The sequence below is a fragment of the Poecilia formosa genome, unplaced genomic scaffold (assembly GCF_000485575.1).
Source record: "Poecilia formosa unplaced genomic scaffold, Poecilia_formosa-5.1.2 Scaffold189, whole genome shotgun sequence".
In the NCBI taxonomy this organism is placed as follows: domain Eukaryota; kingdom Metazoa; phylum Chordata; class Actinopteri; order Cyprinodontiformes; family Poeciliidae; genus Poecilia; species Poecilia formosa.
The window spans coordinates 568949-583885 of NW_006800128.1; the positions used below are offsets into that span (position 1 = coordinate 568949).

Below are 14937 nucleotides of genomic sequence, written 5' to 3' on the forward strand. Positions count from 1 at the left end.
CCTCCCTCCCTCCCTCCCTTCCTTCTCCCTAGTGGGGTCAGTTGGTGTGCTGGTGCCCATCTCCAGCGAACAAGGTGGGGTCACCCTGGACAGGTCGCCCGTCCATCGCAGATTTCACATCATATAAATCTGAATTTATATAATTAGAAAAGAAAGAAGAAAAAAAAGAGTAAATCTAAGGAACTTAATGTGATCAACAGGTGAGAAAAGTCCCTTCCTTTCAGCAGATCCACAGCCAGAGCGACAATCTGCCACAGCTGTCTTGGAAAGGCAGAAAAACCCATTCAGTTATGACTTCTTTGGGAAAATAAAAACAAAGTAAGGTTTTGGTAGTTGTAGCTTGGGCAGTAGCTCCTTCCAGAATAGAGACACAGCTAAGCACCGAACTAACATGAGAACAAAATATAGGAAGTGTATCCAAACATTTTGTACCACAAGCCATCTTCAGCAAGTTGAAACTATTCAGGGAGGCTACTTATTGATTAAAAAAATGCAAAAATATGATTTTGTTTTTCTTTTTATCTCCACACCAATAAATTAGACATGTATTTTTTCAGTGAAACAAGACAGAAAAATACAAATAATTGCAGATCAAAAAAAATAGTCTCAAACATGTACCCTAAGAAAAGAAAGCTGGGTAGTTTCCTAATGTTTTGGATAAAATGTTTTCCATTTTGTTTATCTATACTTTTTTTTCTTTCTCCGTCAAATTCAAAACAGACAATCTTCTTTGAAACATTTTCTGTATTTAGACAAGGTTAATGAATGTGTTACCAAAAAGTCTGTTTTTTGGTAACACTAAAAAACATGTCTTATGTTTCTGACTTCGCTTGATACTATTGATAAGATGAAATATGAAAAAAAAAATTATCTTTTGAAAACATTTTTTGACTTTTTGATTAGGTCACGCTTTATATTTTTGGGATTTCTGCTTTTTTTAATGTTGCAGTATAAACTGCCAATTTGTTGATGACTGAAGTCAATTTTAAATATTCAAAGTCTTTCTTTTGTTGAAAGCATGATAGTCTCCTTTCATGACGTACTGAGATGCTAACATGGCTAAGTGCTCTGGTTTCTTAGTTGAAGTTCAAGTTGCTAGCTTGTTTCTCTTTTCTCATACAGCAAACTTTTACATTCTTAAGCTCTGTTGTTGCTCAGCTTGGAGGCCTTTCGTACCTTGTTGTGTGCAAGCAAATTTTCTGGGTGGGTTTTTCTGTGATGTTTGGCCTGAGCCTTCATGTTTCTTTTAGTGTTGACAAGTTTTCACATTTATTTGTTGCATTTCTTACTCTCCTCCTTTCTCTCTTCCTCAATCTGCTTTTTTGTCTTCCTCTTCCTCCTTTGCGTTTTTTTGGTCTCCAGGCCAGCGCTTCTCAGTCCATCCTTGCATGAAGACTGACTGGGGGCATGAATACATCACAACTAGCCATCCATGCATCCCCCCCAACCCACCTCCTTCCACTCTCCTATTTTACCAAGATCCCTCTCTCAGCACTTATCTCAAACTTTGAATCTCATGCATTTTAATCAACACGTCTATCTCACGCGCTCCCCCTCTCCCTCTTTGACTTTGCATCAGTGGCGTCTTTCACACAAACAACAACAAAACAGCAGCGCTCTTCTTCTTCTTCCCCACCAGCTCCATGTCCCCTTTTTAAATCAATATTTGCCATCAGCAGATAAATTGTATAATTTCCTCACTGTTAGAGGAATGTGACGCTGACATATTTACTTTCCACTTGTTTTCTTTTTTTTTTACCATTGATTCCTTGTTTTTGTGGCGTGGCTATTAGCTATCTGAAGGGGATGGATGGCCATGAAGTGAAGAGCAATAGCATCTCCATCAGAATAGTTGACATTGAAAAATGGCCACCACCTTTTTGATGACAGCGCAGCAAAAATGCACTCGCGCGCGCGCGCGCGCACACACACACACACACACACACAGATACACACACACACACAAATGCAGGCAGAGCAGAGACATTTAAATATTCAAACAGGCACAGGCGTTAATGATAAAGGACAAGGGAAAAGTAGAATCAAGTAGCTATCGATGCAGAAAATGAAAAGAGGGGAAAGAAAAAAGAGAGGCAGAAAATTAAGTAAAAAAAAAGATGGAGCTATTGCAGGATTTACGAGAGGGGATGGATGGAAACACATGGAAAAAAGCTGGATGAATTAGGCAAACACAAGTGAACAGGATGGACAGTTTTACAGTAAAGTTACTAAAGATAGAACATTTACTTCTGTGGGTTAAACAAGAACAACAAGAAAAATATGATGTGAAAACATAAAATTTCAAGTTAGGAATAAATATGTCATTGCTATAAACAAAATGGCAAAGAAATACAGAAAAATATACAAAAACTGAAGAAAGATACCCAGAATGTCTAGTCTCATACAACACACTACAAATATGAAGTAAACAATGGAAACAGAAAACCAGATTTTCAAGGAAATTGATCTATAACAAATATCAGTATCAAATGAAGCCAGATACTTGCATACACTGTGTGAAAATGAAGTTTTTCTCACTGACATTAGAATCAGACAAAAGAGTAAAAAAAAACAAAAAAACTTTTAAATAAAACAAAATAAAAGATAACAAATCCTACCAGTGTGGTTGATGGACCCACACTGCTACCTTTGTGAAAATTTGTTGTGTGTTCATGCATTTTGTTTTTACCTTGTTTCTTGGTGGGTCTGTTAATGGGAGGAGTAGTGGACGATAAAAGGCTGCTGCTCAGACCCGAGGCCGCTGTGGAGCAGAGTAAACCAACATCAGTGATGCTGAATAAACACCCAGTGGGTCTGCACCTTTCCTCTGCCTCAAGTCTCCTATTTGATCCAGCCGCTGAGGGACATTCTAACAGGCGGAACTAGTGATGTCATTAATGTACCACACTTTCATCCAAAATGACCGACTTCCTGTTGAGTTTGCGCAATGGCTCCTAGAGAATTTTACATAGGTCCTACAAGTTACACATGCACCAAATTACATGATTCTCGGCTTGGGGTTGATTTTATAAATATTTCCAGGGGGCGCTGTGGAAGAATTAGGCCACGTTGGATAAATGTTGGACTGCATTCCGTTTAGGGGGTGAAGTAGAATCGATCACAGTAGTTTTGGTGCAGCTTGGCTGAACTATATGTACTTTAGAGCCCAATGTTTGGCATCAACGTGACATCTGTCTGCACCACGCTCACATCCTCCACTCACACCACCGCTCAGTGGTGGAAACCAAGTTACACCAACACGTCTTCCATGTTGATTAGGTGACAAGGGTCAGCTAGGAACTGTTCAAAGTAAAACATTACAAGTCTTGTTCTTAGTGGCTGTGGCTTCATTGATGTCATGATTTGACCATTGAATATTGTCATATGGCCTCTGTGGACTTCTACATCTCTAACCTGACTGTGGTTGAGTTGAGCAGAAAGGGAGGAAAACTGAAACGCATCTAAAACCAACATAACCAAAAAAGGAAACTTTCTCTGGTTTTCTTACTAACAGGATGTATATAGCATGGTGGCAGTTTACCAGTTAATAAACTGTCGTGATTTTAGATGCTAGTCACAATGTATGTGAAATAAATTGCAGTTCTGTTTGATTTTAAAACTGGCTCTTTTGTAAAAATGCTGTAAGTTGTCAAGTACAAAGGAAAGAAAGGCAGCAGTGTAACTGTTTCTCTGGAAGAGGGATTTCAGAGATTAAGTTTGCTATTTTCTTCCATCTGACTTGGTACAAAAACACACACCAGAATAAACGGAAGTGAGCTATTCGACAAGACTTTGTGATGCAAAGCCATGTCTATTCAAGAAAAGAAACAGTTACACTCAGCATCCTGCCATCAAATAATGTTTTTGCCTCTGCAGCAGTTTTTATCATAATGTGGTCTGTGCATGTAAAGTGAAATCTGCTGCCAAAATATATACCTTTTTAGTAAACCCAATGAGGCTGTTTATATCCAGAATTGAACGTGAAAGACATTAAAGCAAAAGCAACATGTAAAGTTTGTCTGTGTTTTGCATGTGTTTTCCTCTCCAGAGCAGCCTGGATGAGCTGCTGATGATGGAGAGCCGGAAGACGAGTCTGCTCAGGCAAGCTGCCAGTCTGAAGAGGAGTGGGACTGAACTACCAAGCAACTTACACATCAAAATACACAACCTCACACACACATGGCAGCAACTAGAGGTAATACCCACAAAAGGACAAACACATTAATATTATTGGGAAGATGTAAAATATCTAATAACGTTGTACAGTGGTGAGCCAGGCTGTAATGGAGAAAGCATATTTCTGTTTTCCAGCTCTCCAATTGGCCCAACAGAAAATCAGCTGCTGGTTTTCCTGAACAGAGCTCATTCTTTCATTCTTCTGCACATTCTTTGCTGCCATGCTTGTTTGTTTTTTCTATGTTCAGCTGACCGGCCTCTTTCTCCAGCTGTTCACTGGCCTGTGAGTGACGTCAGCTAAAGTGGCCGTCTATTTTATATCTGCGACAGGGAATGCTTCAACGGGAGGTTAAAATGAAACATAAGTTATGCTTGCCACACAAACAGAGAGGAATAATGGAGTATGGAACACCATATACGTGTGTGTGCATGTGTTTGCATGTGTGTCATTACTTTTCATGCATAGTCAAACACAAAGATAATTGTCTCATGCACACATTCAAAGTTTTTGGGAGTGTGTGTACATTAACATATGTATCAAATTCTCTGAGACAGATTTCATTTTAGAAATTAAACAGCAGCAGCAGCAGACGAGTCTCTCTCTCTCTCTCTCTCTCTCTCTTTCTCTCTCTCTCTCATCCTTTCCTTTCTGCTGTGTGTGTTTCCGCAACAATAACCAGACTGTGATTAAACTTCTATTACTGTTGAGGAAACAGTTGGACTCATTCAGACTCCGATATATTTGTCAATTTGTCACCAACATGCAAAAATACCCTGGTTGGTGATACAAAAATGTTAATTATATTTTCTCTAACTTTGAGAAATATAGGACTTTTTATATTTTATTTACGGTGCATTTATTTAAGAGTAATTTAAAAATAATAACCAGAATGAAAGAGAAACTTGAATTTAGTGATTTTTAAAACAGGGCTTTTTGGTTTTTGTGCAGATGGAGTCTTGGGTTAATTTAACATTTGAGAACAGAAAGCTGGACAGCATCGTACCATAGAGGGACAAAATATTTCTAATTGATCCAATATTTATTATAAGTCCTGAAATGTGATCTGTGATTCCACTGGATAAAACATCACAGAAGGGCTCAAACCTTTTGTCAAGCTCAACAATGCAGCTCACATTTACAATCATCACAATACATATGTAACTTAGCATTACAGAAAGGTACACTAAGGTTTGGATTCAAGATCACGTCTTGCAGAGAAATGTTCACTTCTGTTTTACCTGTAATCTGTTGATTTTAAAGGAGCAGCATTACATAAAAATAATACATAATTGTGTTCCCCAGAAACACCATTGAGCTTTAAATTGTGTTATTCTCTCATCAACAAAATACCTGGAGTGTTGCCTTGATTCTTTAATTCATGCTTGAGAAATCCTTGAAATCCCACGACAACCGTTCAGGGAGTGGTGTAACCGAGTTCTGCCTTTTTGACGAAGCTTCCCCTTGACGCTGCAGTTTACAAGCCGAGTTTTCTCAAAACAGACCACCTGTCTCCCATGACAACCCCACTCAGCTCCTCCAGACTAGCAGCAGCAGCAATTAGCAAACAACCGGTGGAACCATGAGTTAGCTGAGCTCATCATACAAATGACTTTTCAGTGAAACGTTTTTAAAGGCTTGAAAAATAACTGTTATCATGACACACTAAAGGAGTGTTGGAAAGAGCAGGAACTTCTTAAAGAAACAAGAGGCCCAATTCCACGTCATTACATTGCAAAGTAAAATTGTTTTTAAAGTGGACATGTCATGCTTTTAAATCTTGCCTTTTCACATGTAAATCATTCATGTTATGGTCTATATAAAATAGAACTTCAATCCTTTGGTCTGAATTCCTGGTTATTGCAGCTCCACAGACCCTCCTTTACCTCTGCTCTGAGGCTCTTTTAAGAGCAACTCGTTTTGCTGCTGTCTTTTTAAATGTGAGACATTTCATGCCCCGCCCTCCTCCAGGTAACACAACGTTCCACTACACCCCAGTTGGCCATTTTTGTAGTTTAATAGCAGCGATACAATTATGTACCAACAGAGAAACTTTTTATTCCCAAGTTTATTAAAGATGTCAGCAGCAGAAGACTCGTCCATCCAACCTCCCATGTTGGAGTCAGAGTCTGACCCAGAGGAGGAGAATGAAGACGATGAGCCAGAAGAACCACACATTCTAAAGAATGCATCACCATGGTGTTATTACTGTATTTATACCCTCATCATCCATACCAACTACCTACAATATGGAGCGTAGTGTCCATGCATGTCAGCTACCCATTAAAATATTAATACTACCACAATATGAATAAAGTAAACAAAGCCTCGACAAAATTAAGGAGTTGGCTATCTGTCCATCAAGAACATCACTGAATGTATTTGTATCATGTGTTACCCAGAAACGACAAAAACAAAACCAGATAATTATGTCCAAAGCATGCAGTAACAGTTATATCCTCAAAAGCTAGCACATGAGGGGGAAGGTATAAGTTTACATGAGCCTGATTGACAGTGCCAAGACCCTCATCCTGGTTCTGATTGGCTGTTTCTGACCAATCAGTGGATTTCTGCAGATGGCAGTAGTATCACAGGGAGAAGGCAGAGGAGCTCGATGTTTTTCATATTATCATACTATATCATGTTGACAGTTTTAAAATATATGTAAAAAAAACCCATATTTTTATTAAAGTTATACTGCAGCTTTAACTTTTGTTGGATGGTGCTTCTCCTATTGTCTCTTGCTTTTATTTTTCGATTATCTTGTATCATACAGCACCGTATGAGGGGACTGTCTTATTCATCCTGTTTCCCTTTGAATCCCAACTTACCCCAATGAATCTTCTATGAACACTTTTCTGGCTTTTTTTTACTAGTAGTTTTCCGTGATTCATTTTTACTTTGATTGTCAATTTATTGTCTTAATCAGTATTCTGAGATGTGAAGATCTTTTGCTTATTTAGTCTTTTGTGCTGACATCCTCTTGTTTAGTCACTTTCTTGCCATCATCCCAACATGATGTCCCAGTTGCATATTAACTGGCCTATCAGTGCTTGTGCTGGCATCTGCTGCTTTGATGCAAATTGGGAATTAACTGGAATTGATGTCCTGTGTCTTTCCTCTGAACTATTGTGGCCTTATGAAGAATTTATGAGCAAGTGTCAGAGTGAATGTGCAGATGCAGACGCAGCTAAAATATTGAGGAAAATTAAGCAGTTGTGATTTAGTTTTCATTTTTTCTCTTCTTAATTTTGGCATAAACACTTTTCTTATGCATGCGTGGGCTTTTCTCTTTGTTGTTCAACTCAGTGAAGAGTTTGATACAAAAGTACACATACTTCACAATGGTTTTCTTATAATGTGCAGGCAAAGGAAGAGATGCATGGCTCTTAAAACCTTTTAGAAAAAGCATGGCCATCCATTTATACTGAGCTTCCCAGAGTCAATACTTACACGTTTTGATTGAAATCTTGCTGTAAATACTTAGCACTATATCTCTACCGGCTTTGCATATGTAGAGTATAATTTATTTTGCTAAACATTCGGTTTAGCAAATGTTTGTCTGTGTTCAAGGCTTTTTACAGGTTCTCGTTTAGTACGAGGCGATTTAATCTTTGTTGCATTTTTTTCAAGGATTCCTCTTTAGTTAACCCAATCCATCTATCCAACAAGCTTGAGAATCTTTCACCGTCTCCATAGGGACGGTGTGTTTAAGTTGGTGGTAGAGTGCATGTTTTACCACACATAGCAGTGAACTTTTTATACTTTTCTACCTGCAACTCTTACATAAAAAGCCATAGCTGAGACAACAAATTTTTGTTTTATCAGTTTCCAACCTGTTTTACGTCGCTACTTCTCAGTCTACTGCTCCAATAAGAAACCTATGAGAAAGCCATGTTCTAATAGGTCTGCAGTTGAGTCATAATTTTTCCATTTTCAGATGATGGATTGAGCAGTAGTCTGCAATTCAAAGGCATGATTTTATTGTTGGATTTCAAACCAGCCGAAAAGCATACTTTTCATTTTATCATTCAATGTTTTTGTGCCACTAGTGGCTAATTCATACTAATTCATCAGATTAGTATCTGGACAGGAAAAAGGGCAGAGAGAAGTGAAAGACAGTCTGGGTCAGGAATCAAACAGCAGCCTCTGCATGTGATGCATCTGCTCTACATAAAGCACAAAGAACAGAACACAAGAATAAACATAAAGGAATGAACTAATTAGACAATATGTTTCTAATAATAATAAGATCAGAAAATAAAATGAAGATAACATGATCATTAAAAACTAAGTCAAAAAATAGTCAAAAACCAAACACAAGAGAAAACCAAAACCCAACCACCAACAGACCACAACATATTTCTGTACTTGCTGACTCCTGTTGAGCTCCTGCTGGTCCTGGACTTGGCTGCTGACAGGATATTCAGCTTGTCTTCATTTTGGAAGTAGCTAATCCTTAATCTCATCAAATTCTTCAAATTTTCTGTAAGGCTGTAAATTCTCATTTTGCATGACAATCATTCTGTTTGCTTCAAAAAACCTTCATAGGAATTGGTCTTTCTTACAGGCTTACTATGTCTCACCATGTGATTGAAAGGAATTGAAAAATTACCTATGCAGAACACACACACCGAGTCAAGCGTATTTATGTTTCAGTGTGAAACAATGATTAATCTTCTAAGCTCTTTTAAGTAGGTATTGTGTCAAAGTAACATTTTGTATTGTGTGTGAACTTCACATCTCTGTAAGTGAAGCTGAAATAAACTTCAAATTAATTTAAATATTTGATGTTTGGACTTAAAAGTAAATGAATATGATAAGAAGTAACCAAATATGAGGGCTTAAAACAAGCAATATATTATCACACACATATTTTAGTGTTAACATTCAAGTTCCTACCACATGATTGGTGTGTAAAGCAAATTTACTTGACCTAATACATGTTCAAGTATCACATTTGACTCCAATCTCCTGAAACCTTGTTGTTTTGTCCTCTAAAACATAAAGAGGAATATTGTTTATAATATTTTATGAGACCAGGGTTGGGGTTAGGTAATAAATGATGGTGGCCGAGCAGCTTTCAAGTTTCAAGGTAGAACTATCAGTGATAGTGGCCTTTTGACCTCAGAGTTAAAAGGCCACCAATCATAGGAACATTTACTTCTTGCAAACCTTCAGCATGTGAAGTAAACTCTGTTCAGGTCCATCTCTGTCTTACTTCAGGAATAACATTCTTTGGACATTTGTTCCTGGTCAACCTGCACCATCATTTAACCAGACCTGGCACCCACTGAGTTGCCAGGTCTCTTCCTCTATCAGAACTTAAACATGTTTCTTTTTTTTAAATTATTTTGGATATAGACCAGATGCAACTAACATTGTTTCTCTATAAGGAGGAATGGATCACAATTTAATTTCATCATCACTATAAAAAAAATAGTAAAGTATATCCCAAAATGTTTTTAAAGTGAGGACTGTATATATGGCAGTATTTGAAGTACAGTGCACCATCATTAATGACACAGAGAATATAATAAAAGACTGATAAGACAGATTTATTAATTTTGTTTACCAAGATGTTTACTAACATCTTGGTTAGTAAACCAAGATGTTAGTAAACTCAGAATATTATAAACAGTAATATTCTGAGTATAACTTCCTCTTCTACTGCAACGCTGGTATTAACTGTATTATCTATAATGTCCTGATTACTCTGTCATTCAGCCATGTGTTTAATCAGAAACACAGTATTTTATTGATGTATACATTTAGATCTTCTTAATGTTCCATCCTTTTTTTTCTCTGCTGTTATTTTTCAGAAAATTCTCTCAGAGCATTCAGTACCATGTTCTTCTGAGCAAAAGCTGTCATCAAATGTGAATACTCTGCTGGTCGCTGGTCAGGATGTGGCTGCTGAAAGTCCTCGCTCAGCTTTGTCCCCAATGACTAATTCACTGCTGGAGCAGCTGGAGGCTCGAATCAAGGAGCTTAAGGCATGGCTTCGAGACACAGAGCTGCTCATCTTCAACTCCTGCCTCAGACAGGGGACGGGTGCCTCCGAGCAGCTTTCAAGTTTCAAGGTAGGACTAACAGTGATAGTGGGAATTTTATTATGATACCAGCCATATGTCTCAATTTAACCCCAATTCAAAAGAACACATGGACGAGTGAGTTTGGTGTTGAAGAATGGGATTAGTAGAAGATCATCAGCATAAATTAGCAGAGTGGTGAGCCAGGCTTTCTCACTCAACATCAGTGTCTGACCTCACAAATGCATTTCTGGAAGAATGGTAAAAAGAAAAATCTCATAATCTCAACCCTCAACCTTGTGGAGAACCACCTCAGAGTGGTTCTCCTGCAAAAGTGGGCTCATATATTAATCCTGATGGATTAAGAAGGGAATGTCACTCAAGTTCAGAGTTGTGTGTGACAGTAGAAGAAAGAATATTTTTGGCTGCATAGAGCATATGTTTGACTAGATCATCTAGTTCATTTTTGTTTCAAGAGGCACTTAACTTTTACATGTTAAGCTTTCCATTGACAAAAGTGTTTGCAATATTACATCTTATAACAAAGACAAAAAACAACTTATTGAGTGCTTGCATGTCTATGTGCTGCTGCTATGTTTAGTAATGCATCATCTTAATGAGGCCAACCAAAAACATGGTTGTTTTGAAGCCATGGATGTATAGAGGAAACAGCAGTTAGCCTTAGAAGCAACGGGACGTTAACAGGATATTAATCAGCCCACATCACACAGCAAAAAGCTAGCTGCGCTAATTAGCCTAGCCCCGCAGTGTGACTGACAACCATAAACACACATATACACACACGCTCACACAACGTGCACCCGCTGAACTAGAAAAGCAAATACACAAAGCTAAATAAATGCATGTATTTCTATGTGCCCTCACATGCTGAGAACTCAATGTACACTTTCAATCCACTCTGAGACAATGAACAGAAATATGCTAATGAATGACATCCAACTTATACTGACTCAAAAGATAAATATGCAAAATTAAGAGGATGACTTTATTAACACAGGTATAATCACATCTTCACTGCTGACACAAACCAGCTGATGAATTCAGTTGCTTCAAGTTACATCCATCACAGTACAATGCAAACACTTTGAGAGAAGAAACTTTTTGCCATGCAATTTTAGTTTTCAAAAATGTATATGATTGATTCTCCATCCAGTGATGGTCGCAAATGTTCTCAGAAAACAAAAATATATGTTGTAGGTTTTACTTCTCCATCTTGTGTAGAAACACTTTCTGAGGTTAGTTCTAATGAAATTCTTTCAGTAACATTGGACATTTTAGTCCAACATCGGAGGTAAAGCATGATTTCCATCACACAACAAAAAGTTATTTTAAAACAAAATTAACAGGAAATTTTTAAAAACGATAAATGATTTTTTTTACAAATCATACATGTAACCAAATGTAATGCATTTATCTTAAGCATTTTAAAGATAACATTTTCACATGATTTAGATGACAAAACATTTTGGTTTTAGTGTTCAAGTTTTTACATGATAATATCATAAGCTTCAGAATTTAATTTGTGATATGTGTTGTGAAGACAGTCCATGATATTACTTACAAGTGCTGAAATTACTGGAGTCCAGCAATTCAACAGTCATGAATTACTCATTAAAATTGCTTGACACTCTAATCAACTTAAGAAATAATGTACAATATATTTTTAGAGAAATTATTTGAAATTATTTCCTACACAAAAAATATTTTCAAATTCTAAAGTTTAAAGATTTTAAATATTTATTTTTCATGATGTCTTACACAAAAGTGTGTAGTGAGCTTAATTGATTAGGAACAATTAAGTGGTTACTTGACACTTGACATGTGATTCTGCTGGAAAAAAGGGAAATGTTGAATTTGTTTATAAGAAATGACTTCTGTTATAAAAATAAAAGTTTGAGCAACAAGAACTGAAACAACAGAGCAACGGAAATGCAGCCGTTGTCACCGAGCAACATCAGCTGTAGTTTTTTTTTTCTAAAAGAATATCTGTAACATGATCTTGTTGAGGCATTCACAGTTGTTGCTGTGATCACACACAACATAAATGAGCCAGCCTATTTGCACACACACAGCCAGTCCTAATGATGAAACTCTCTGAAATGAGAGTTTATCTGAAGAAAGTGGGCCTCTTACTTTTGATCATTGTCACAACTCTCAGTGGGAAGCCATTGATTTCTGGCAGAAAGAGGCTGAGAGCTTCAGGAAAAATGAAGATTGGAAGTATTGATAGCAGTCATTTGTATGGAGAGACACAGAAGGAGCTCCATTTCAAGAAAAGTCAACTCCATTTTAGCAATCATTCGTCTGTTTTTGGCGTTTGGCCTTGTGAATGGCTTCGATTTTTGCGCTATAGTTTATTACTGTATGAGAAAGGAGCAAGGGTTGCTATGAGTCACAACAAACACAAGTACCAGAAGTGTATTCACAACACACAAATTTATCTGAATAATGTCCAGACAAACAAAAATAACATATTTTTAATTAAGATCACAGCTGACTGATACTATGCAGTTAGATGGTGACTGCATGGCTAAAAAACACTAATTAAAATTTCTAGGGATAACACTACTTGCAAGCACTTGCACTTGTACACATAAATAAAAAACAGGTTTTTAAAGAATGCACCCTCTTTGTCAGTTTTAGAGTTTTAACAGATTATCTGGTCTTGCCACTTTTACAGCTTCTAGATGTTTTTTTTCTATGTTCTCTTTTGTCTAACCTCAAATGCAGCCACACAAAACTACACACTTCAGATTTCACCATATCTGTTTGTTTTACAAAATAAAGCCCAAATAAGAAGGTTTTTAAAATCCCAAGAACCCTTTGCATAAGAATTTAGGACATATACTTTTTATCTGACTGCAGGTATCGATCAATTCATAATATGCCTTGCTCAGACTGTTGCAGGATATTTTTGTCCAATATCATCATCTTGAACCTAATGTGTCAAATGTTGGAAACAATAGTTTGGTTTGTGCTGTAAAAAGATGTGGACACCTTTCATGGTTTCATTTTTTGCTCAGTTTTTGCTGTAGAGGAGCCCAAAGAAACTAGAGAAGAGTAAACAAGTTTGAAAATCCTCAGACTGTCAGAATGTCATTGTTAAATGTCACACTTTATTTCAGTAATAAAGTGTGTATGACTCGGAAAATACTTCTGCATAAATTCTAAATTCATTGCTGCATAAGGATGGTGTCCATGGGAACAACTCTAATTGTAGTTTATTTTGGATGGCTTGGGTCACTTCTTCCACATAACATCCAGTAATATCTTCACTCTTGAAAAGATGATGTTGAACATTGAACAGTAAAGTATCATATATTTTCCAGGCACAGAGTGCCATTTTATAGTACAATCAAGTAACTGTTAACTTCAGTTTTTATAAAAATGTTATATTTATCAAATATGACTTGAAAGAAATTTTACTTCCNGAAAGATTCGTCTAAGCTCTAACTACCTTCATCCAAGACGTTATGACCCGCTTCGGTCTATGATTCAGACATCGGAGTAGCCCCGCCGGTGTCTGAGCTCATAAACCATGTCTGTTCACGGTAGCTCTTTCCCTGTCATTAACGTGCACTTGTTACCGGCTAAGATAATTTTAGCGACTAGGAATAAGTCCCAGGGTCATTATTTATCTGAACTAAAGCACATACGAAGCCACCCTAATTCACTAGGACCACAACCACTGATTTTACAATGATCAGAAAAATTAAATCTAGCTGACTCAATTAATTTAGCTGTCCACAACATCAAATTAGGCTTTAGTATTTTATTAGCAAGCTTTAGCAAGGGAAAAGACATACAGCATTTCAATAACAAATTAAGAATTTAAAACTTTTAAGATTTTCTAGAAATTACTCCTACTTATAATCCTAAACTGTGTCTTAATCTTAAATAGAGGCTTTGGGGGAGGCAGTATTACTCAAACCCAGATGCAGAGACGATCTTGGCAGCAGAAAACTTTAACGTCCATGGATGGAGTCCTGTCTTTGTCTTGGCAGAATCCTTTCAGAATAAATCCAAAGTTGAACTGGTGAGAATCCTCAGTGAACTCAGTTCTTTATCCACAAAAGATCTTTGTCTATTCCCCATGTCCACTGCAGCATCGTTGAAATCCTTTGGGTTGAGTGTAGGGCCGCAGTCGAATCAGAATCCCGGGTTGTGGGTAAATGGATCTTGTCCCTTCCTTGTGCAGCGAGCAGTCGTCCCGGGGTATCATCACGCAGCCCTCCGTTGATTCTGCATCTCCATGTGTGCTCGACTCGAACGCTGCGGAACAAAGAACCCCGATCCTCCTGTCTGGTGTCTTTTTATTCTGATCAGTAGCCACACACTTTCTTTCCTCACGTGCGTTTTTCCTTGATGTCAACTGCCTTTTGGTTGGCCTCAACCTTCAGATGAACTCCCTTGTTTTTTAGAACTGAACTTCCTGAAGTTCTCTGTTTGCCCTCTGCACCTGTTTCCTTCATGCATCTCAAAAATCTCACTTCCTGTTTCTGCTTGGACAGATGATCTCATATCCATCACCATCTTGGAGACATGATGTCTGTTCTGATGACCTAATGTCTTGGTCACCTCTGCTCTCCTTTCGGTTCCTCTTTTCCCCTGACTTTTCACCTACCATCTACCTCCAGCACAACATCAGTGACCTTTAGTTACAGTTACACATTTTACACCATTTCAAGTTCAATGTCAAAATCACATTTA

The 14937-nt window shown here is 37.5% G+C and overlaps 1 protein-coding gene across 1 annotated transcript in view; it reads left to right on the forward strand.

Annotated features, from left to right (window-relative positions):
* LOC103147774 (A-kinase anchor protein 6) overlaps positions 1-14937 on the forward strand; it is a 169460-nt gene that overhangs the window by 120856 nt on the left and 33667 nt on the right. Inside the window, exons 19-20 of the mRNA XM_016678750.1 lie at positions 4049-4195; positions 9997-10257. Coding sequence (XP_016534236.1) covers positions 4049-4195; positions 9997-10257 — 408 coding nt within the window. The remainder of the gene's footprint in view (positions 1-4048; positions 4196-9996; positions 10258-14937) is intronic.